Source organism: Periplaneta americana, chromosome 13 (assembly GCF_040183065.1).
Source record: "Periplaneta americana isolate PAMFEO1 chromosome 13, P.americana_PAMFEO1_priV1, whole genome shotgun sequence".
Lineage (NCBI taxonomy): Eukaryota > Metazoa > Arthropoda > Insecta > Blattodea > Blattidae > Periplaneta > Periplaneta americana.
In genome coordinates this window covers 94,798,438-94,824,522 of record NC_091129.1, presented here as the reverse complement: position 1 = coordinate 94,824,522, position 26,085 = coordinate 94,798,438, and the positions used below count along the sequence as shown (strand labels likewise).

Genomic DNA, 26,085 nt, shown 5'->3' with positions numbered 1-26,085 from the left:
CCAAAGGAGAAAGATTCGATCTGATGCGATGGGTTGAACTTCGGCGTAGCTCAGTGATTAGAGCGCCCAGTGCGTATAACTGAGAGACCCGGGTTCGATCCTCAGTGCCGGAGCGAATTTTTCTCCGTTAATAACAAATGATATAGGTGGTTGCTATGGTTGCTATCTTCTTCTTCACCTTGAATATAGGACAATTTTGATTAAAATTCGATGATTTTAACGAATAAAACCGATGTTTGCCTTCCGGGTTTGGCAGTACTGTAATCATAGAAAGCTATCACCCGTACCGACATAACCATTGTGGCTGGATGATGTAACCGACACACAACTAGTATACGATCGACTACAACCAATAGATGTCACCCATTCGATGTGTTCCAGATATTGCGGGAAGATGGGAAAAGTATGAAAGTAGGAAAATTTTAGATGTTTTTATTGCATGTGTACATACAATAAAATTCTGTAAGATCTATGGTGCATCGCCTTTGCAGATTGACATATGCATCTAAATATCGAAAGATGTCGCTGACTATCTCTGAAGTGTAGGAAATCTTGGAAACACAGCCTATAGGAAACACTAGTTCGCACTCGTTTTCCTGCTGTAAACTTCCTCCTTGTCGCTAACTTGCGTTGCGTCACATACATTCGTGTGTGTAACGCAAATTGTGCATAATTTGAAGTTTTCAGGACCTAGACCTAACGGTAATGCAGAAAGATTGGAAGTGTCCCGAGAGAAATACTTCGAATAAACTCGTAATACGGGATGTAACAGAAGAATTGTTGATTCAAGATAGTGGAGTAATTTGGAATGTGAGGTGATAGGTCTAGGCCTAACTGATTACGACTGACTCATCTATTCTCATGTAGACATTTCCTGGAAATAGGCTATGTGACAAGTGCTGTAGAGGGGAAAAAACAATTTTCCTTATAGTCTCCGATTTATTTATGCCGTAACATGGCATTAAGAAAAGAAGACCTACAAGTTGTTGCTTTAATATGTTCGTTGAACTTCATGTTCGTCTTAGGATGTGCTAATGACTTGCATTGCAGTAATGAAAGTGCTTCTTGCAGTTGTCAGGTAGGCCTGGGATCACCAAATTCTTCATCATATTGTGTAAATAGGGCGCATTTCCGTACAGGGGCAGGAGCACAGTTTAGGTGTGTGTATTAATCGAAAAAAAATGTCATATAGGCTTAAACTCTCAATATTTTCTAGCCCTTAATTTTCGATTAATACACATACACCTAAACTGGGCTCTAACCTTAGAGAAATGCCGCTGCCCCTGTACGGAAGCGCGCCCGACATTTCCTGGAAATAGGCTTTATGTGACAAGTGCTGTAGAGGGAAAACTGTTTTCCTTATAGTGTCCAATTCGCTTATACAGTAACATGACATTAAGAAAAGAAGACTTACAAATCGTTGCTTTAATATATTCGTTGAACTTCATGTTCGTCTTAGGATGTGTGTGTAATGAAAGTGCTTCTTGCAGTTGTCAGGTAGGCCTGGGATCTCCAAATTCTTCATCATAGTGTGTAAATATTGTAAGTGAGCCGTTTTTTTATCATGTTGGGTGGAGTGTGACTTGAACACCAATCAAATATGCCATTAATTTAATTATCCAAGTAAACAATGCTCATCCTTTGAATTTCTTATTGAACAGTTATGACTACTGTTCAGATAAAGCAGCTGTATCAGGACCTGGCATCCTTGGTCCGTGCGTTTTGTTTACAAACATTAACTGCTGGAAAGAGCTTTCCCCACCCCCTAGCTAAAATATCAGTGAATGGACAGTACAGCCCTAGTTAATGTTTGTGAACAAAACTCGCAGACCAAGATATTTCTGTGATCACTCTTTTTACGGACTCTTCTTTCTTCTGGAGCTCTTAGCACATTCCGATTTATCGCAGTTTTCTTGCTTTAATTCTGGCCTCTGTATATAAATTATTATAGGCCAAACCTACTAAAATATATCTTAGACCTAATATTGTAAAAACTCATTTACAGTGGCGCGAACATTCTCGACTTTCAATGGTATGTTGTTCTAAAATTTAATTGTGTAGGCTATTGAGAATATGTTGTGAGTATGTTTTTTTTGTGTCTGTATATTTCGTACTGGTGTAGTGTATTTAATTTCTTGTTTTTCGTTTCAATATGTAGGATTTCATGTCTGTTTCTATGTTACTGTAGTTATGGTTGGTGTTTGAGATATGTTCTGTGTAGTGGAGTATCATGTGATTTGATTTTGGCTGTGATGTGTTCCTTGTATCATGTTTGAAATGATCTCCCAGTTTGATGCAGAACTTGTTACAACTTTTGCATGTTAATTTGTTTGTAATATATACAGAATGGCTGGAGTTAATTTAATTCTGAAAAAAAGAAAAGGGGGGGAGGCAAAGAGACTGGTTGGAGTTGGTCACCATTAGGTCTCTATGATTAGGGAAAAATTGAGTCTGTGTCTGGTAGAATTCTTGGGTAGCTCAGTCAGTAGAACGTTGGTGCGCTTAGCCGAAAGTCCTGAGTTCGATGCCCGGTTCCAGAGCAACTTTTCCCTTGAAATTATTCAAGTCTTTGTGTCACAGATTATACTTTCCCCAATGACTTTGGAAGTGTAACAAAGATGTTTTAAATAATACCGGTAATTATGTCACAGATTAGGCCTATACTTTTCCCTAATGACTTAGAAAGCTTGGCAAAGATAATGTTTTAAATAATTAACTAGCCTAGCCTGTTATATCTCCTATATTTATGAAAAAAAATTATCATTTAAAGAATATTTCAAAATAACTTCTCAAGATTTGAGATTTATGGTTGTAGTTTTTTTTTTTTTTTTTTTTTTTTTTGCAATTTTAACGTTATGAAAACAATTCTTTATTAAATCCTAAGTAGATGTTGAACAGTGGACTCCTCTCCCAATTTCACTTCCTTCTGACATTTCTTCTCCTATCCTGACTTCGACTCGTTTCATATAAAGATTACTGAACAACCTTATCTCTTTCCAAGTCACACCAATTTTCTTTAGGATCCCCATCAGTTTTTTCCAATCCACTCTGTCAAAAGCCTATTCTAGGTCCACAAATACTACATATACTTCTTTATTCTTCTCTAGGTATCTTTCGCTGATTGTTCATACCAGTTCAGTTGCATCTCTCGTACCTTTTCCCTTGCTGAAGTCAAACTGCTCTTCTTCCAACTGTTCTTCTATCTTAGAATATAAACGTCGATTCAGTATTCGCAAGAGAATCTTCGCCAAGTGCGATAACAGACTGATAGTCCTACCAAATACCTTGTAAGCTTACCAAATCAACGAACAATAGTAATACGACATAGAGCTGATATGCATAGTGGAAGTAAGAGCTCATCCTAAAGACTAAAGACACGAAAGCAACCAGATCGGATGGAATTTGTAATGAATATCTAAAGGACGCAGTAAATCAATTGATTCCATTCAGAACAGATCTATTCAACATAAGCAATCAATTTTAATGTGTATATGGTGATGTGTTATTTTGTGTTTTTATGTTATTGTATTTATGTATTGCAATGTGTTGTTTTTATCGTGATTCTGTTTGTTTTTATTGCGTATTTATATTTCTCACGTAAATTTATTTAAAAACTTAACCATGTATTTATTACCCCTACTTTGTGAGGTGTCTGATTTCGGGATTTGAAAATCTAATCACCTTAATTCTACGTGTGTGTAAAAGAATTTAACCCTCAAACAATTATTTTTGCTATAAGTTAATTAACAATTCTTAGATTTTATGAATCTCACTGTTTTAATATGTAGCTTGGTACAGATCTCTACTTTTGTGCAACGTCACAGTTTGCGATGAGGAAGAAGAGAAAGCTGTTACCCTCTCAGTACTGTAATAATGAACTCAGTTTGTGGTAAAAATGGAGAGTCTTTACATATTGTATGTCCATTAAACTATCTTGATAATTTCTATATTGTTTGTTTTTTTTTTTCTAGCAGTCACAGCTGTTCACAAATAGCTCGGACTGCATGATAGACAGATTGGAAGGTAAGATCACTTTACCAGTACCTTATTATGAGGATCGTACTGAAAGTCATGACTCATGAGCAACCCATACCTATAATTTCAATTTCAATAATGTAACAAAAACGACTGCATGATCGTAATCTACAGACTTTACACTATGTATTGACATGTTGTGACTTTCTTAGCCTCTATCATGTGACCACAGGCAATGTTTTCAAAATGGCCAACAATGATGTTTTGTTTCAACACCGTACTGTCATTGAATTCCTTGCTAAAGTGGAAAAATTTGCTGCTAAAATTCACCTCAGAGTTCACCATGCATACAGAGATGTGTGCATGGTTGCCAGCAGTGAAACATTTCATAGATGGGAACAAGAGCATCCAAATAAGCCTCGTAGCAGTTGCCCTCAAACTATCTCCAAGGAACGCAACAAGGAAAGTGTTGAAGAATTCTGGGATGCATTCTAGTTGAATTTCTTGAACCTGAACAGACCATAAATGTTGTCCGCTATATCCAGACACTTTTGAAGCTCTGTTGTGTATTGCAAAAGAAACGCCCTGGAAAGATCTTCCTGCAACATGATAATGCATGGTCTCACACTGCTCATATCACTGTGGAGAAAATCATGACATTTGGGTGGGAAACTCTTCCTCAAAATCCCTACAGTCCCGACTTGGGACGTTCTAGCTACCATCTTGGTTCTGTAAAGGAACAACTGCGAGGCCAATGCTATGAGACATTGGAAGACATCCAGAAAGCAGTGCGTCGGTAATCGGGAAACAAAAAATTTATGATACAATGTAATAAACCCTGATACACAAGGTACAACAAAAATCTTTGGGAAGCTGGAACAGATTTCTGCTGCAAGGGAATTTTTAAACTTATAGAACGGTGGGTAAAATAAAAATAAAAGTTTATAACAGTGGGTTGCTCATGACTTTCAGTATAACCCTCGTAAATATGTATACTGTTTAAAATGACTGGTGTATTGATGTTATAACCTGATAACCTGGATCGAAATTCTGACATATCCACAAAAAGAATGCAGAGTAAAAAAAGTCATGAAGCTGACACATACTTCCTCATATGTCTTGCATATTTTACAACCTTGCAGTTCTTTTATGATGTACAAGTGATGTCTCAGTTTATATTTGGTTTGGACAGGTTGCCTGGTTGAAATTTTTTTCTGGGGTTTCCCATTAAGAGCAAATGCTGGGTAACTTTAGGCGTTGGATCCTGTGCTCATGTTGCCATCATCACCTTCATCCATTCTGCCTACTTTCATACTCATGTCATCATTTCATATGGTGTGAACAGAATTCGACCTAAGAGGTGCCCAAGCCTCAGAACATGATTCTTCATCATAGTCATCAATAAAGTAGTCAGAGGCACAAATGGCATATACTGTACATCAGTAATTTATGCACGATATTAAAATAAATTTTCATGAACATAACATAAATGCAATAATTTAAGCCTACCATACACCCAAATAAGAAAATAAGAGAATCTTTATTTTTCTGGATTTTATACATTTTTTTTTTAATTCCAAAGAATCAAACATTTCACTTCATTTATGAATTTTACGTTTTAAGTAGGTATGTGGTGTTAATTTTGCACATAATTCGAATAAAATAGTTACTGGTATTTAAGTATTGTAATTATTTCTAATCTTTTCTTCACTTAAACTGATTTTAAAAAGTTAGATATATACAGAGGGTTGAATTGGAACACGCCTATTGGAATTTCTATGCTGAAATTTATGTATTGAAATATTAACTCCTCTAATTAGTCTACTATGCAAGAAAAATGTATTACAGTTTTTTATAGAGAAAAAAATTCTGCGTCCATATGTTCTGTTAAATTAATTTTGATTACGAGTATGTTGGAATTCATAAAACTTAATAAATAATTCTGTAGTGCCCGGGAAAAGTGGCAAAGTCAAAAATGTTAATTTTACAGGAGAAGGAAAAAACTTTCTTCACACTGATTTATGTCTATTTGATTTTCTTCTGTATGAATTATTCTGAGAGAAATACTTATGTCTCTTTTCCGAAGCGAGCAAATTTTCCGTAAGTTGTCAATAAAGTAATAAAATTTTTTTTTGTGGAAATTGACTTATGCCACTTTTCTCAAGAATTGCAGAATTATAAGCATCTTTAATGACAAATGTTTATTATGGTAGACCTTCATGACTCTGAAATTATGATGTATTGAAAACAAAATAATTTCGGATCCAGCAAGCTGCTATAAAACATAAAGAAGAAATAAATGAATGTGAGATAATGGCTATTTTTTACTGATTAACAATGAAAATATCAGTGTTTACATACTTCATAGTAAGTTTGGCATTGAATGGAGGTGTATTTGAGCATTTATTGTAGCCTAACAATATTTCAATGTATTACAAAGCTCTTGTGTGACACTTGCTAGCTACATGCTTGATATCTTATTGGATTCCGCTTTTATTGCATTTTTCAAGTATAATACCATTTGCAGGGACAAAAGCTAATTGGGATTTCCCAGTCTCTGATCAGGTCGAAAACCCTGATAGAAATGAATTACGGTGAATTTTGATGAAGTCTGGAGGGCCTAATTAGTAAAATTCACTTTCCTTACTTTCACACTATGGCCCTCTGGGATCTTGTAAGATTACGGAAGAGAGAGTGGTGTAGAGAAAGAAATGGGAAGCTACCATATTTATCTTTTCCAAAAAAACTGCAAATATGAAGTAATAAGTCTTTCCATGATAAAAGGACATAAAATATTCTTCCATTCTGATGACCGGGAAGAGGATACTGGTGGACACATGGCGCAACTCAACTTAGCTTTCAATAGGAAAAAGGAGTATCTTCTGTGGACCTCTGGAAAAAGAACTAAGGAAGAGATTAGGCCTAGTGAAGTGCTTGGTGTGGAGTGTGACATTGTATGGAGCAGAAACATGGACATTACGATGAAGTGAAGAGAAACAACTAGAAACATTTGAAATGTGGATATGGAGAAGAATGGAGTGTATGAAATGGACGCACAGAATAAGAAATTAAGCTGTGCTATAAAGAATGGGTGAAGAAAGAATAATGCTAGAAACTGATCAGAAAGAGAAAAAAAAAATTGGCTGGGTCATGGCTAAGAAGAAACTGCCTACTGAAAATTACACTGGAAGGAATAGTGAACGGAAGAAAATTAGAAAAGTTCGGAGCAGAAGAAGATAACAGATGATAGACAGGATTAAGATATTACTAATCTGTGGCACTACAGCTCTTTAAGGACCCAGACCGACCAGCTAACTGCTGACCTCACGTTCACATGCCAAAGCAGAGGTGGGCATTCATCCAACCAGAATGGAGGTATTATATGGTTAGCACAATGATAGCCCCTAACCTTTTTAGCTGGCTTTCCTAACCGGATTTCACTACCTATTGTAGCTCCCCAAGTGCATCATGATGCTGGGTGGGCACTGGTTCCATACACCAACCGGAATTTCATGAGAATTTCTTCCCCATGAGGACCCAAAACCAGCGCGTATTCCGTAACTTGAGTCCTAGGCAACATTAAGATATTAGGTGGATTATATGTGGAGACAAAGAGGAACGCAGAAAAGAGGGAAGATTGGAGAATGCTGGGTTTAGAGTGAAAGGGCAAAAAAATTATGAATGGTTGAATATTAATAATTCGAACTTTATCTTTCATGGAATATGTTTTTCAGATTAATAAATGAACCATAAGCAAAAATAGTTTTACATTAAATTCTTTATACTGACCCATGGCCCACCAAGATTAATATTCATTAAAGATCAGTGCAGTTTCAGTGGCAAATACTATGTATTCATTTTTTATTTAATATCATCCAGAGGCAGAGAATAATTTCATAGGTATGAATGGACAGATCATTTTTTCCTCTTCAAAAAACTGTAAACATTTTTTCTTGTGTAATCATTATGGGAGCTAATATTTCATTAATATATACTATATACACATTTTGTCCACACCTGTGGAGTAACGGTCAGAGCATCTGGCAGCGAAACCAGGTGGCTCGGGTTCAAATCCCGGTCGGGGCAAGTTACCTGGTTGAGGTTTTTTCTGGGGTTTTCTCTCACCCCAATACGAGTAAATGCTGGGTAACTTTCAATGCTGGACCCCGGATTTATTTCACTGGCATTATCACCTTCATTTCACTCAGATGCTAAATAACTTGAGATGTTGATACAGCGTCGTAAAATAACCGAGTAAAATAAAATAAAATATACACATTTTGGATTGAAATCCCTATGGTGCATGTTCCAATTAGTGATTTATAATGAGATTCTAATAGAGGAACTGTTCATGAACTAATGTCAAAACCTCCCCTCAAACTAAATACATTGTTGGATCCTCACAGCAGATAGTGGAATACAAAAAAATAACTACCCAGACTATATTATTAAGGCCGCGAAATTTAAGCTTTAATTAAAGATTGTCGAACAATTAAGTAGCCTCTGCCTTGAGTAGATAGGGCTCACTCATCTGGCGCAACACTATCTTATCTCGCATATTATATGCCAAGAGGAATTCATGGAGAGCGGGTAGCTCAACTATTTATTTTTAAATGCCGAAATATGACTATAACAGAAAATATCCTTATACGGAAGATTAATGGCTTCAAAAGATTTACATAATTTACTAAATGCAAACATTTCTACAGTTAGTAATTTGTGTTAATTATTCACTGAGGGTACATTTCACAGTGATAATGTGATATCATTTGCCGCAATAAGTATAACATATAATTTGTTACAAATTCTGTAAATTAATTTTACATTTCACTGTTTATCATAATTTTTGGTTTTGTATGTCTCTTAGATTGTTCCTCGCAGAAGTTTGACAGTGGTTCATTTAGTGAACTTGGGTTGGTGAGACTGGAACCTGTAGACCGTTCTGCGAGAATATTAGTGAATTTAACCCTGCATGATATTTCATGGACAGGTAAGTAAGGATACTAACTTATTTGAATTTGCATTTCATGTTATTGTTTGAAATCATGCGTTGAGTTTCGAAGGTTAACAACTTTTTAAACTCACAAGTGCTACTGTCAAAGTATAAGTTTTTTTTGTATTGGAAATTTTTATAGTTTGAATATTTACTTATTTACGTGTATATGGACGACATCGTGCTGAAGTGGCAGATGGATTTGAAAGTACATTTTAAAATAAAAAACATAAACTTAGATACGATACTTTTTGCCGATGATCAGGTTTTAATTTGTGCTTCCAAAGATGACCTACAAATGGCAATATTTAAATTAAACAAAATTAGCAAAGAAAATAGCTTAACTATATTGGCTACTAAAACAAAAGTGTTAGCCTTTAGAGGATTAGAAACAATTAGAGCCAAAATTGTGTTGAATGGAAGAATGATAGAACAAATTAATGCTTTTAATTATCTGGGCTGCAATATCTCATATGCAAGAAAAGAAGATTTTAAAAATAAAATAAACAAATTTAATTATTTCTGTGGGGTAATAAAAAGAACTTTAAAATACACTAGCAAAGAAACAAGATTAAAATTTTATAAAGTTATGGCAGTCCCTATGTTGCTGTACGGCTCTGAATTCTGGACTCTTACTAAATCCGAAGAAGAAAGAATCGAGGTGATAGAAATGAGATTTTTGAGGAGTATAGCAGGTTATACTCTCTTCGACAAGAAACGCAATGAAGACATCAGACTAGACCTGAATATATTCAATTTAATTGAAAAACTCACAGAATATAGGAATAAATGGAAGCAACACTTTGAAAGAATGACTCAAGACCGTATTCCTAAATTAATATTCGACTACAGACCAACTGGTAAAAGAAACATAGGTAGACCCAGGAAAAGATGGCTTCAACAATTTTAAAATGTATATACTTCATGAGACCGGAACGAGCCAAACAAGGCTTAAACCATGTGGCTGATGATGATAATGAATTAATATTTGAGCTTGAGCCACCACAGTGATCAATTGGCTAGAGGTTGACTCATAATCCTCTGGAGCCGGGTTCAATCCCTGTGTACTCCCAGTTTATGACTTGTGTTGGGCAAGCCTATGGTTCAGATTAAACAGGGATTTTGTCGAGGAGTTCTGTTCCTTTGTGGCATCCCGATAAAACTCCCAGCTCATCTCATCACGGTGTAGCGTAGATCAGTCTCATATGGTGCACTCTGGACGACTGTGTTTGTAAATTGGTCTAACAGCTGGCTTCATATGAGTGAATGACGAACAGTGAAGTACCTGCCACTAGTTGGCATGGTGGAACTACAGAATTGCAATTGAAGTATCAGAATTTTTTTCATTCCTCACAGATGAGCAGACAAGTAATAATAATAATAATAATAATAATAATAATAATAATAATAATAATAATAATAATAGGCAATAGTAATAGTAATGATAATTATGATAGTAGTAGTAATAGTAATAATGATGATAACAAGCCAAAAAAATTAAAGCAAAACCACCTCTTCTATATTCAACATTAAAACCAGAAACCAACTAGCCAATTATATGGAGGAGTAGATTCTAAAAAAAGATTTAGTTTGAGTAAATTGCAAACAATAATAATTGAAAATAGGAAATTAATTTTTCATGCTCTCAAATTTATAATGTTTTTCATAAATTATTCTCTGTAATCATTAGGGCTCGGAAGTTGACCTATAAATTGCTTAAAAGATCTTTAAAAATACCTAAAGATATCCTGGAAAGGACCTAAAGACTGGAAAAAGGGACGTAAAAAAATCGATCCAAATTAATTAATAATTTCAGTTTCAATTACATGTTTAATGAATATAATGTTTCAAAAATACAAAATTGTAGTGGTATGCAATATACAGTGCGAAAAACACTATATAAATGAAATGCTTCTTCTTTCAGACATTACATATTTTTTAGATTAACATAATTTGAAAAAGGAATTCCGTGTTTGTTAAAAAAAGTACTTGGAGAATTTAGAATGAACGATTTTGCCACCTAGAATGAATTCAGCGACCCCGCAATGGTCATCCTGGAGAAAGAAATCAAAATTAGTATAACTAGAATATCTGACTTAATCACAATAGGGTTACAGAAATTGGACTTCAGAAACTTTACCGATTTAGATTGTAGTATATCACAATAGTCATCTCCAGGTTTTTAGGTGTAAAGGATCGTCGGTTTTCTGACAGCACGTTGCGAAACATCGAGAAACTTCTCTCCACATCAACAGGTGTCATTGATGCATAGCCTACTTGAAGCAAGTGAGATCTCATTGTGAATTGTAAAAATGGCAGCAAAAATGTAGTCGTAAGAAGCTGAAGTTGCAAAAAAAAAGCCATTAAGACGTAAAAAAGAGGTTAAAAAGGGCCAATAAGCCCAAAAATGCCGAAAAAGGCAAAAAAGAACAAATAAAACCCACCATTTTCTGGCCTACAATGACCCAAAAGGAACATATATTGTGTTGGGTCTCATCTTCGGACACTAAAAAAAAAGTATTTTTCCTCAACTTCCGAGCCCTAGTAATCATGCTTCATAGTGAGTTCAGTGCAGGTAATGACTCATTAATATAACTGCTGACTACACGTCTATTTGAGTGTAGTTGCAGGAAAGATTGATCAACAGATTGACATTACCAAAATTTTTGTATTTAGTCACAAACCTCTTAAAGTTGAAACCCTGAAATCATCACTCTGTTACTGTGCGTGTTTGTCTGGCAACCAAGTATTTATTTTCTAGAATCATCATCATCATCATCATCATCTTCTTCTTCTTCTTCTTCCACTCCCTCTTCCTCTATTGGACATTTCCATTTATACGGGTAGTCCGAGTTAGCCCCCTCTAGATATCCCTATCCTTCCAAGATTTTTCACTCATCAGGTTGTCCATTCCATTCCTCTTGTATTTAAGTTCTCCCTTCTCTGCTCCAACCACACTTATTCTTGGTATTCCCATTGTCCTCTTCTTATTCTCTATTCTCATCTCCAATGCTCTTCTTGGTAACCTCTCTAGTACTCATCCTTTTAACATGTCTGAACCATTGTAAACTCTATTTTTCTATATACTTTCTAAAATATTTAGACATATTGTAGATTCAATACTGCTTGTCTTAGTGCAGCAGTTATGGTTCTCACAACAGAGAAAAAAGTTTTTATTAGGCTCAACTCACACCGACCACAACTTAGCGATAATTTCGCAGTTATGTCTGGTTGTGCTGTGGGTGGTCAGGAATTACATATTTTTATGAATGAAATTAATCTGTGGAAAAAGGACACATACTCTTCTTGTAGATATCATATTTGAATGTGAGACAGACGTTAGGAATTTCATTTCAACAAAAAATATATAAAAATCTACACTTTTAATGACCAAATGAAAATATATGCATACAGAATGAAACTCTAAAATATTTTTTGTCAAAACACCATTTTAGACCAAGTGTCCTTCTCCCATAGACTACCTCAATTATTTTACTTACCTTATAATAAGTGCGAGACGTTCCTGAGGTGATATACTTTTTCTCATTGTTGTGTCATTTCGTATTATACTCTCCATTAACTCACTCAATAAATAATCAAATGTAGTTTTGCTCATTCTGAAGTAATTAAAAAAAATTGTCATAGTACATTCTCAAAAAATGATACAGCAAGTGAAACTGGTTCTCATTTTTGTTTTCAATAGTAGGACATTTCTATTCTGACAACGCCTCCGCCTTCTATGATGTAATAAAAGCCACAATAGTGCTTCCTTTTCGAAATCCATTTTGGTACTAAGCTTGCAGTGTGGTGTGGTTGTCTGTGGTTGATATGGACTTCAGAGTTGTGGTCCGTCTAAGTTAAGCCAACTATAAAAAAGAAGTCCACATGTGGTCGGTTCCGCTGACAGACAACCACACAAAAACTGCAAGATAATTGTAAAGTTGTGGTCCATATGAGTTGAGCCTTAGAATATTATTTCCATTCATACAGACTTGGATGTGGAAATGACTCGAGTTTGAAACACTTTTCAGATGGCTTTCATGAAATGTTTCACAAACTACCACCAAATATATGGTTATGTTACAAGTTATTGACAAGTTTCGTCATACAGGAAGCATTCTTATAGACGTAGAGTTTGTTATACTATTGCCTTTGCATTATAATTAATAAATTATAATAATGAAAAATTACCAACCTTGGGGAACAAGACGTCAGGGATGACCATTGAAATGATTACTGGACAATTGAGACTGGAATAGATTAACCATTTGGTCCAAATCCATGGGAAGTGTTATGATAATGATTAATAAATTAATGACTTAGTTGATTATCAAAAAGCAAGTTTGGGGTACACTAGTAAAAAGAGGAGGCTGAAGAGGTGGGTGAGGAAGAAAAAATTGGCAACATGGCAACATGTGTTTTTTCTTGTCCATACATGCTCCTGAACCTATGCTTGTCTCTCCTACTTAGCTTGAAGATGTAGAACATATTTTTTCATAAAACAAAGCATAGTAAGAATATCCAGCTCACTGGAGCTAACAAAATTAGTAAGATAGCAGTAGATAAATCCATGAAGGGAATATTTAATATCATCCATGAATTGGGTATGTTGTCTTTGCAGCACTGCGATTCAGGTATATGGAGAAGAGGAATGAGGAGATCAGCAAGACTTTCTGCCGCAAGATCACTGTGACTTCAAAGTCTGTCATTCCAGAATTATTCTATGATTGCAATTGGACACCTGGGGCAGGCTCCATCACATTAGAGTATGAAGCCGAGAGAGGATCTGACAGACAAACTGGAATGTACTTCTTCAGGCTTCCGGATCGCAGTTCCTTAGGTAAGAAGCATAAATGTATGTAAAAGTTATTTGTGATCTTCATTTTGTTTGTACTAAGAATTAAAAAGTACAGTGGAAATAATATACCATGTCAGTCGACAGCCATACTTCGACAGTTGCATGAAACACTCTGTGTATATTTTAGTTGAACCTCTGGTCTAGCACTGTATTTTGTAATAATGTTCATTGTCATCAACACTGCTACTGCCACTAACACCACCCCCGCCCCTCTGTCTAGGAGGCACGAGCTCACATTGTTCTCTCTCCTTATGTCTCAGGTTATAATTTTTTAAGGGTGTTGTACTATTGCACTTTCTTAGTACAGTAGTGAGTGTAGTTCAATGTTATGTGTTTCGGGAAAATAGGTCTAGAAACCGAAAGAGATGCGAGAAAAAATGATTATGTAATTACTAATTCATTGTTAGAGTAATCTTTTTCGAGAATAAATAACATCGAAAGAAAGTAAGTTTTAAATTTTTCATTACAAACTTTCCTCATTAGAGGATTGTCACTAGGACAAAGTATAGTCTAACAATTTGTGTGATTATATAAAATAAAATTAACATTACTTACACAAGCCTTATTGAAAACTAATAACAAGAGTGTGACAAAGGCAGACTTACGCCATCACTGACTATTTTTCAGAAAGGTAATCTTAAAATGCAAGATTTCAATGCATCCTGATATGCAACATAAGTGGTTATTTGGTAGTGTGATGGGAATTAAACTTTTCTGTTGGTCGTGCTTGTTGCTGTCGAAAGAAAGAAAAAAGAACAGTGTGTCTACTGTTCAGCGACCTGAAAAATATTTCCAGGAGAACTTGTACACATGCATCTTCAGCTGAGCATTATATACATTGCTTCATCACATTGAAACAGTTACTGAAACAAACTCACAGCATAGGAACTTATTTCGTGAGTGCCATTTTATTATTTTTCATTATTAATAATAATAATAATAATAATAATAATAATAATAATAATAATAATAACAATAATAATAATAATAATAATAATATCCCATTTCTATGCATTCCTTCTGAATTTCATCTTTCCAACTACTTCGAGGTCTTCTCAGTGGCCTTCTGTTGTTAAAGGTGTTCATATATGTTTGTTTTGCGCTGCTGCAGTGCTCCTTATGTATAACATGTCCTGCCCAATTTAATCTTCTGGTCCGTATTACATCTAAAATTGACGGTTCATTATAAAGTTTGTGAATGTCATTATTATGTCGAATTTTCCACTTGTTTTCAAGTGGGTCAAAAATTTAACCAAAAATTTTCCTCAACACTTTGTTTTTAAAAAACTATTAATTTGTTTTTTTCCTTTTTAGTTAAGCTCCATGTTTCCGATCCATATAATAGTACAGGTTGGATTAGTGATTTGTACAAGATGATGATGATGATGATGATGATGATGACGATGACGACGACGATGATAATAATGACAATCATAATTAATATATCAATAATTAACATTTTGTATGGGAGGTAGCCTACTTAAACTAGTTACATCAGGCCTCACCGAATATTTCGGTCACTGGCTCCTAATGGGATCCACACAACTCATGAGAACAAAGCAAGCAAAGTAACCACTCTATGAAAGCAACGCAAAGCAAGACCATAAAGAAAGGTAAAGGTAAAGAATAACGCCACCAAGTGGTGCCGCATTACTATCAATTGAGATGCGCTATCAAATATGCTGGTACTATTGAGTATTGAAAGTTGATTCGATATTTCAGGCTTCATTATCACAAAATCCACTTGAAAAGTATTCTTTAAAAGCGGGATTTTCCTTAAACTGGTTTCCTTAAAAGCAGGAATGAATTACATTATTCTTATGGTAATTTGGCTCTGACTTAACAGATTATTCCTTAAAAGCAGGAATTAATTACATTATTCTTATGGTAATTTGGGTCGGACTTAACAGATTATTCCTTAAAAGCGGGAATTAATTACATTATTCTTATGGTAATTTAGGTTGGACTTAACAGATTATTCCTTAAAAGCGGGAATTAATTACATTATTCATATGGTAATTTGGGTCGGACTTAACAGATTATTCCTTAAAAGCAGGAATTAATTACATTATTCTTATGGTAATTTGGGTCGGACTTAACAGATTATTCCTTAAAAGCGGAAATTAATTACATTATTCTTATGGTAATTTGGGTCGGACTTAACAGATTATTCCTTAAAAGCAGGAATTAATTACATTATTCTTATGGTAATTTAGGTCGGACTTAACAGATTATTCCTTAAAAGCGGAAATTAATTACATTATTCTTATGGTAATTTGGGTCGGACTTAACAGATTATTCCTTAAAAGCAGGAATTAATTACATTATTCTTATGGTAATTTAGGTCGGACTTAACAGATTATTCCTTAAAAGCGGAAATTAATTACATTATTCTTATGGTAATTTGGCTCGGACTTAACAGATTATTCCTTAAAAGCGGGAATTAATTACATTATTCTTATGGTAATTTAGGTCGGACTTAACAGATTATTCCTTAAAAGCAGGAATTAATTACATTATTCTTATGGTAATTTGGTGGGACTTAACAGATTATTCCTTAAAAGCGGAAATTAATTACATTATTCTTATGGTAATTTGGCTCGGACTTAACAGATTATTCCTTAAAAGCAGGAATTAATTACATTATTCTTATGGTAATTTGGCTCGGACTTAACAGATTATTCCTTAAAAGCGGAAATAAATTACATTATTCTTATGGTAATTTGGGTCGGACTTAACAGATTATTCCTTAAAATCAGGAATTAATTACATTATTCTTATGGTAATTTGGCTCGGACTTAACAGATTATTCCTTAAAAGCTGTATTTTGTTAATAGTGAGGCTACAGTTGGAGTATGATTTATAATGTTTATTGTCTCTGAATGTTCAGCGTACATGTGCTAATTAAGGGATGGAGCTTAAGTTAATCATCAATTTTAAACTCTCTCTGACTTACGCATCTGTTCGCTTTGTTCAAGTTGCTGAGATGGACGAGATAGACTCATGGGCTCCATTTGTATACGTGGACATCTCGAAGCCTGTGTTCACTGCAAAATGGCAGCCTTCAAAGTTGTTAGGCAAGCAGAAATTCGAGGTGAAGGTGTGTGATGAGGACGTGCTAGTGCAGAAGGATGAGGTGGAGGGATATGGTGGCCAAGAGCTCAGCTACTCATTCAGGCAGGAGTGGTTCCCTTCATATGGCAATTATTACTTCAAGGTTCGCCTGCTGCGCAATTATACCAACAGCACATGTGTTATGCCAGCTGATGACTGCACTGAAAGGATACACAGCTCTCAAAAGACATGTGGCGAGTCGGAGACCCCACCCATCCATGTTGGTAAGTTACATTGGAATCACGTAGATAGTATTGGACTAAACTATCCTTTTCCTGAAATATTCTAGAATGTGTATTTTTAATACTGGAACAATTTCAAAATATAATAAAACGTCATTTAAACATTTTTCACTTACACATTTTTCGCACTTACATGTCTTTTCTGAGGTTCCAGCAAAATTCCTCTACTTTCCATGTTAATTTATTTCAGTTACACATTTTCCGTTTATACATTTTTTGGGACGGAGTTTAAGTTGCAATAAGTGAAAGTCCAGGAATCTTCTATGCCACATCAATAAATTTAAGAATGCAGTTATATTGTCAGACTCCAAAGCAGCTGTTCTATCAATCGTCTGTAAACACACACCTTCATCTCAAACAGCAGAAATAACTAAAATGCTCTCTCAATTAATATCACTCAATAAAAGAATTGTATTCCAATGGATACCATCCCATTGTGAAATCCTGGGAAACGAGAATGCGGATGCATTAGCAAAGAAGGACAGCACTGCTACTTACAGACCTGTTACTAAATCTACATATTACTCTGTGAAGAGATTTATTAAATCTACATACTTAGACTTCAACAAACAAAATATGATAACACAATCACAAGGAAAAAAATGAAACTGTCTGCATCATAATTCACAGTTAATTCCCGATTTACCACGAAAATCGTCTGTAGCTGCATTTAGATTGGCAACAGGCCATGATTGTTTGGCCAAACACCTGCATAGAATTGGAATATATCAGTCCCCTAACTGCCCATTGTGCAACTCAAACCAAGAAATGGATTCAGAACACCTCAAAATCTGTGCTTCAGTGGCTGACCATGATAATATCTTTGAAAAATATTGGAGTGCAAGAGGTCAAATGACTTTATTGTCAAATGCCTGGCATTAGAAAACAACATTTTTTACACTTATACAATGGTATTTTAAACCCTGAGAGGTACAAAACTTCATTTATACGTTCTAATTAAATTTTGTTCGAAATTAGGTTTGTCATGAAAATGTTGTTGTTGTTTTCTAATGCCAGGCGTTTGACAGTAAAGTCATTTGACCTCTTGCACTCCAATATTTTTCAAAGATATTGTCATGGTCAGCCACTGAAGCACAGATTTTGAGATGTTCCGAATCCATTTCTTGATTTGAATTGCACAATGGGCAGTTTCATGTTTCATAGTTTGATAGTGCATGAAATTCTCGTCTCTAGTCATCACACAAGGAGCACACTCATTTGAGTGACTTGGCACCTGGGACTCCTACGGTTTCTCCTACAGAATTTTTCTCCATTAATAACAAATGGTAACCATAACAGATAATTCTATAGAACTAAAAATTAATCTTTACATAGATCAATGGTTAATGTTGCTCTCCCTTTCTACAGGAAATTAGACATGAATTTGACGTGACTTATACTCTTACGTGTTATATTCCATTATTGTTACAGGGAGCTCCTCCAAGGTGGCTATTAATGTTGGAATTGTGGGCAGTGTACTACTGATATGTCTTATTTTGATCATCCTGTTCGTGTGGAAGAAATGCAAACCATCGTCAGGTAAGTTCTAACAGTTTTATTACTGGTATCTTACTTGTAACATGGACAATGATGTGAATATTCACGCAGAAAGAAAAAGCAATTAATGTGATAAACAGAAATTTATCAGAAATAATATGTGCAATACAACATGATCATAGTGGCATTATGTAGAGGGAATAATCATTTGCCAAAATTGATCTTTTTAAATTAGTCATTGTACAGGACAGTAAAATAAGAGCCTCAAAATATTTTGAAATCATTACAATACTGGTTTCAGGATTGTACAATACAGTGAAAAAAAGCCTCTGAATATTTTAAAATTATTATAATGCTGGTTTCAGGGTGTCTACCGGTAATGAAAGTAATAAAAAGTTATTAAAAAGTAACTAATTTAAGCAATTGGTAACGAAAGTAACAAATTTGAAAGGCTTAAATGATCGTGGGTAATGAAATTACGCAAGTTGTTCTGCTTTACTTATTTAATCTTGGCTAAGGAGGAGCTGCAAAAACAAAAACATTATTGGAAGAGAAAGCTGAGGAGTTGAAGTCAATTGAATTGAAAATCAGAGAACTTAAGAAACAAGTCTGATGACAGATCATGTCGTTGAAATGTAGTTAGTGGTTTTTCATCGTGCTTATGATTACCTGTAATTATTAAGTGTGATAACTAAAAAGTAAGTAATTTTTGGTTCACATTTTCAGTAGACACTCAGAGTTTATAATGCATTAACAGCACATCGTGCCAAAATTCTTCACCCTTATCTCCTTTCTCTAATCTTCTCTATCATCCCTTCCTGTTCCTGTAACTTTTTTTCCACGCAAGTTCGATTTTCGTCGATGTTTGCCCTGCAGAATGAGGCCTGTAGTGTTTGTTCCACCTTGCAATAAAAATATCCTTCACTCCCATCCCTTCATGTTTTAACCACTTAAGGATTTTAGCACATATCTTGGGATTAGTTTTTCATGCGAAATGAGACAAAGTTTGTTATGTCTTGGTTGCCTCTCTCATGTTCGAACATTGCAAGATACTGCTGTAGGTTACCTTTTTTTTATTATATTCTAACACTGTGAAGTTTTAAAGTTTTCAAGTTTCAAACATTTATCATATTTTAAATATGTTGTTGTTGTTTTCTAATGCCAGGCGTTTGACAATAAAGTCATTTGACCTCTTGCACTCAAATATTTTTCAAAGATATTATCATGACCAGCCACTGAAGCACAGATTTTGAGGTGTTCCGAATCCATTTCTTGGTTTGAGTTGCACAGTGGGCAGTTAGGGGACTGATATATTCTAATTGTATGCAGGTGTTTGGCCAAACAATCATGGCCTGTTGCCAATCTAAATGCAGCTACAGACGATTTTCGTGGTAAATCGGGAATTAACTGTGGATTTTGATGATTTTCAATATTTTAAATATTGAAAGTATTATAAAGTAAATCTAAATCAAGAAAAATGCTTTCTTGACTTCTTTCATTTATATATTTTAAGATCTAGATGTAACATTATCATTATCGACAGCTATTCTTCCATCTTTGAAGAATTTGTATCACAAGAAGTTTTTCTTCCTTAAAAATTCGATCGGTTTCTGTAGTAGCTTTTTTTAAGAGGAGAAGGAAATTGCCGAATCTCGAGAACACTACATTACAAATATGCACATAACTTACCATTGCGACATCTCCACATGCTAGCCATTGGCGTACTGATTCACAAAGGATGTTGCTTACTTCTTCTAGCAGTGAAGGCTGTATCACATTCAGTTTGCATGCAGAATTTAAATTGCTCGAACTGCTGGATAGAACTTCATACGCAACATTTTCTTAAAAAAATGTGCAAATATATTCACTACAGAATTTCAGCTATCACTTCACTACAAATAAAACTAGAACCATTGATTTAATCAGTTAATTGAACCGATTAACCGACCAATTTTAAAATCAAGTTACCAATCAATTGTGTTTTAATCAATTAATTGAACTGATTAAAATGATCATGACTGTGGTGGAAACGTAACTGCTTTGTGAAGTATGTTCTTATCTTCTTGCTTTAGAAAGGTAAAAACAATAATATTGTAAGTGAAACTTAATACACAAATTCCTCCTTAATAGCTTTCCTTTTTTTTGAAAACTCAGTATAGGCAAAAGAATGTATCATTAGCAGACATGTTGTTCTTTGTCAAAGTAACCACTCGAAGGTAGCTGGAAGTTTGCAGTTGAAAGAGAATGGTCCATGTAATGGTATTTCTTGAAATTGAATATATTTGTTTCGTCCACATGCACCTGACTTTATCGATAGTTGGTCAGTGGCTGTAAGAGTCAAAATTATCAGTTCACTTTCAAATATTATGCGTGATTGTTAGTTATTTAGAGGTTAGTATATTCAATGTTGTGGATCTATATTTATGAATTTTGTTGTTGTTGTTGTTTTCTAATGCCAGGCGTTTGACAATAAAGTCATTTGACCTCTTGCACTCCAATATTTTTCAAAGATATGATCATGACCTGCCACTGAAGCACAGATTTTGAGGTGTTCCGAATCCATTTCTTGGTTTGAGTTGCACAATGGGCAGTTAGGGGACTGATATTTTCCAATTCTATGCAGGTGTTTGGCCAAACAATCATGGCCTGTTGCCAATCTAAATGCAGCTACAGACGATTTTCGTGATAAATCGGGAATTAACTGTGGATTTTGATGCAGAGAGTTCCATTTTTTCCCTTGGGATTGAGTTATCAAATTTTGTTTGTTGAAGTCTAAGTATGTAGATTTAATAAATCTCTTCACAGAGTAATATGTAGATTTAGTAACAGGTCTGTAAGTAGCAGTGCTGCCCTTCTTTGCTAAAGCATCCGCATTCTCGTTTCCCAGGATTCCACAATGGGATGGTATCCATTGGAATACAATTCTTTTATTGAGTGATATTAATTGAGAGAGCATTTTAGTTATTTCTGCTGTTTGAGATGAAGGTGTGTGTTTAGAGACGATTGATAGAATAGCTGCTTTGGAGTCTGACAATATAACTGCATTCCTAAATTTATTGATGTGGCATAGAAGATTCCTGAGACATTCACTTATTGCAATGATTTCACCATCAAAACTTGTTGTTCCATATCCAAGAGATCTATAAAGATTTATGAATTTTAGTTATACATATCCTCGGCTTAGAGTGTAAACCTGCTAACTGCCAAAAAGAAAATTTTGCAAGGGAAGCAAGAAACTGAGTATAAATTAACTTTGAAACTTTAGGACCAAATCCAAAATACAGGTACAAATGCCATCTGTACTTTGGATTTGGTCCTAAAGTTTCAGAGTTAATTTAAACTTAGTTTCTTGCTTCCCTTGTAAAATTTTCTTTTTGGCGGTTAGCAGGTTTACATTCTAAACCGACGATATATGGCTTATGAACTGTTACATTGAAAACTTGGTAAAAATTTCGGATTTAAATTAAATGATTGTGGAAAGGTGACAGACAGAAAAACAGTGTTCATTTATAATGGAAGCACAAGAAATAAGTGTAACAGTAAACTAAAAACTTTTGTTGTTTTTCTCAGTGTCAATTGTTTCTTAATAAATATTTGCGACATATATTTATAAATTTGAAAATATTTGTAAAAAGGTGTGTTCTTTATAGGATATGGAATTAGGAGCTGTTGTAAAATGATATTACATGCCTTTGTTCAAACTTATAAACACTGTTTAAAGTTAGTTGGTTTGAAGTTTCTCTTATGTGCATACTTAGAAAAGAAATAAAAGAATGGATTTACATGCTATAAATTCGAAGTCTTATATACTATGCTGTCACATGTTGTTGTTTGAAGGAAGTTAAAATTATACAGAAATCACATCTTAATGTCGAACTGTTTGTATTTTTCGGTGTTTCAGATGCCACGCCACCCAAGCTGTTGATAGTGTATGCACAATCGACAGCGAGCCACATTCGTGTTGTGGAGGAGTTCGCCAAGTACCTGAATAAGCACTGCTACATTGAAGCAATGCTCGACCAACTGGACATCCCTGAAACGGAGACTAAGGTAGTTTGCAAGTCTTAATCCTCTGCCTTCCTTTCCCACTCCTCATGGTACTGTGTCATGTTTCTTTTGTTACCCATTTTCCTTCTTGTTTTCTTCTTTATCTTTTCATTTTCTTCTCCTGTTGATGTTTATCCTCATTCCTTCTCCTCATCTTTGTCTTCTTCTAGTACTTAGTCTTTTTTTTTTTCCTATTTATTATTGAATGCCTTGAGTTATTATGAGTGTCAGTTTAAGAGGATATTATCCTATACTGCCAATGTTAAATTTGCTTATACAAGCCATATCTTAGGAACTACATAAGATATCGTTTTTGAAATTTTTACAGGACAAAGATACAAGCCTTGTAAACAAGCTGATACAGATTTATCAAGAAGTACAAGTTGTAAAAAAATAGATTTGATTTTTAAAATAATATTTTTGTATAAAATATTTTTTTCTGATCAAACTAATGGACATAGGCCTATATCACTTAATGTGCATCAAATTCATTACTGTATTATTGTGTTATGTGTTTAAAATTTCATCCTTCTATAATTTATAGTTAGTGAGAAAATGGGATATTTGCATAAAAAAATAAAATCATCATTATTTAAAAAAATTCATGTTCTTTTTACAACTATTAGTTCTAATAAATCTGCGTCAGTTTGCTTAGATACCTTGTATATTTATCCTGTCAAAAGTCAGTATGATATCTCCTGTAGGTCCTAAGATAATGGGCCATTAAATAAGCAAGTTTAACATTGGCTCATGGCGGTGTAGGGTAGTCAATTTTCCCTTAAGATTTACACTTCACATGCTTTTTACGGTGCTGATGTTCTGGGGTTGTGATATGTTTCACCTTACTGTGATAAAGATGGAAATGAATTATGGATATATATTGGAATTTTGGTGGGTGACTGTTATAGGACCCATATGAGTGGTACAATAATGCCATGGCAGAAGCAGACTTCGTCATGGTTGTGGCATCGCCTCCCTCGTGCTGTCGGCACGAGGGCTTGTACCGTGATGCACACATAACCGCACTTCGCCTTCTCACCAACTACCTAGCTGATCGCGACTTCCGTGGCCAGTGCCTTGCGGTAGTGCTGCCCCACTGCAAAGTGACGCATCTCCCTTCTGAGGCTCGTAGTTTCCGCAGGTTTTTCCTGCCACGCCAACTGAATGCCATGCTTTGGTTCCTGTTCAGGGATGCCAGGTTCCCTGCATTTGTGAATGCGGCATTCTCTTTACTGGGACCTGCACCCCGTGGAGGCAGCACTGAATTTAAAATGGGAGGTGCTGATCTAATGGACGCTGTGAGGGTGGCACAGAATGATGTGACACCCGTCTGTAAATGTAAGACTCACAGTAATAACAGTGACATTACAAATGTTGTGCCGTCGCATGTTCAGATAACACCTGATGTCACACTGATGGAAATGACTTCGAATGATGTCATTCATTCTGATGTGCCAAATTGTGACCTTATACAGTTCCAACCTATCATCTGCCTGGACAACTTGGATCTGACAGGCGAAATGCAGCCACCAGAAAGAAAGCAGAACTCATCCCACACTATGCTCGATCTTGATTCAATGGTCTTATGAACTCTAGCTCTAATCTAGGAGAGATTGCTCTACATTTTATACTGTGGTTTTTACCACACCTCTTGTTATATTCCAGTGCAATATTCGTAAGTCAATACTGTCATTACTACCTTCTCTGCCATGTTACCACCACCACCACCACCACCACCATTGTCGTTAATACCTCAGCATCTCCTTCTCCTTCTACCTCCTCCTCAGTCAAGGTGTAGACTCTTACTAAAGCACTTAGACGCTAATAGCCCTTTGTGCACCCCATAGACAGGAAATCAACTCAGATAACCGCAGTGTTTGATCAACTTTGCAATGCTGCTGAGTTCTATTTCCTGAAATTCTTTGGGAGACAACATGTGTTTCCCAAGATAACAATGCCTGATTAGGTTTAAACCTGGACAATCCAGCAAAATCTGAGGTGATGACTCAACATTTCCTACTAGTTGTGTCATCATTGAGATCCAATATATGTGGATGCTTATTCAGATGGCAGTGTCCGATCAGAAGTCTAGTTACCCATCTCAAGATTTTCCTTTCAAGCTAGAATTTTTAGTTAAGCTAGGTCTGTCTCATAGCTGGTGTAGATCTCCAGGCTCGTTATAAACCCTTCATGAAGTTCTTTAGAGCCTGTTTGATTATACTATACTTAGAGATGCCAATATACGACTGCAGACCACAGCATTGGATGGTAGTTCCGTGCTTGGCCAGTAAGTCGGTTTGTTTATTGACATACATTCCCCTATATCCTGGGAACTTAAATGAATTATACTTTATTTTTTCTTCTTGATAAGGTTTCCAGGGTAGTTCAACATTCTTCGACCAGTCTAGTGTCGACTCTGTGTGCACCCAGTACAGCTTGGCTGTCAGAAGAAATGTTGGCATGATCTATTTAGGTTTTTCTGAGCTTAAGCTAATATCACAAACACTTTAGCTTGAAAAACTGTAGTATGTTGAACAAGAGGGATAGATATTCGAGGCCTAGGTCGTACACCTCATCACCACTTTTCAAGAAAGTAAATCCTCGTCTTTCTCTCCCATCACCATTACTATCACCTCTACTTTTATTGCCTCTATTTCTACCATCATCACCATCATTACAATCATCCTCCTTAATTTCTAACTTTCAACGTCATTATTTTCATCATTATGCAATCACCATCATTTCTACCATCACCTCCACCTCCACTTCCATCTCCACCTCCTCCTCCTCCTCCTCCTCCTCCTCTGTCATCAACTCTATCACCTCTATTATCAGCTCCTTTACTACCACCTGCACCTCCATCCACCACTTCTCCTCTCTGTCCTCTTCCTTCTTGTCATACCAGTGCCATCACCTTCTCCTTTATCACCACCATTAATTTCATTATCTCCCATCACCATGATCTCCTTCTCTAGTGTATTGTCTTCCAGCTTCTTCACCTCGATCACTTTAATATGAATTCATACATGATAAGATCTGAATTGACTGTAAGCAATGCTTCAACAGTAAATAAAATTTATCTAATGTTAATGTAAGACATTTTCAGAAAGCAATTCTGAGTTTTATCCCCAAGTTGTGAAGTCAACAATAAAATTTTTTGGTGTAAACAAAAAGTATACTTCAGACAGAGTCTTTTGAATTAGTAAAGGAAGAGGATGAGATCAGCATTTAGGTCTTATCTTCACCTCAGAAGTGTGTCGCGATCTTACAACTTGTCAGCCAGAATTCAGCCAGTGTAGACTTTAGTTTGTTACTTATTCCTGTGAAGTACTTACGTGTAATCATTGCTGTATACAAAT

The 26,085-nt window shown here is 35.3% G+C and overlaps 1 protein-coding gene across 2 annotated transcripts; it reads left to right on the top strand.

The window, feature by feature from the left end:
- Positions 1 to 400: 400 nt before the first annotated feature.
- Positions 401 to 25,909, top strand: LOC138712119 (uncharacterized). 2 transcript variants are annotated; one of them, XM_069843537.1, is made up of 8 exons: positions 401 to 1,078; positions 3,972 to 4,023; positions 8,843 to 8,965; positions 13,590 to 13,808; positions 16,805 to 17,164; positions 18,614 to 18,721; positions 22,581 to 22,729; positions 23,635 to 25,909. In XM_069843537.1, exons 1-8 carry the CDS (start codon positions 956 to 958, stop codon positions 24,313 to 24,315), a joined length of 1,815 nt encoding a protein of 604 aa, XP_069699638.1. In that variant the 5' UTR covers positions 401 to 955; the 3' UTR covers positions 24,316 to 25,909. The 2 variants fall into 2 exon arrangements, with proteins under 2 accessions (XP_069699638.1, XP_069699639.1); XM_069843538.1 differs by lacking the exon at positions 401 to 1,078 and adding an exon at positions 1,373 to 1,497.
- Positions 25,910 to 26,085: the final 176 nt, after the last annotated feature.

What these genes read in the sequence shown, in the direction of transcription:
- LOC138712119 (XM_069843537.1), top strand. Translation starts at nt 956, where the DNA reads ATGGCATTAAGAAAAGAAGACCTACAAGTTGTTGCTTTAATATGTTCG. An exon ending in GTGCTTCTTGCAGTTGTCAG is followed by an intron (nt 1,079 to 3,971) that starts GTAGGCCTGGGA and finishes TTTTTTTTCTAG; the next exon opens with CAGTCACAGCTGTTCACAAA. An exon ending in GACCCCACCCATCCATGTTG is followed by an intron (nt 17,165 to 18,613) that starts GTAAGTTACATT and finishes TTATTGTTACAG; the next exon opens with GGAGCTCCTCCAAGGTGGCT.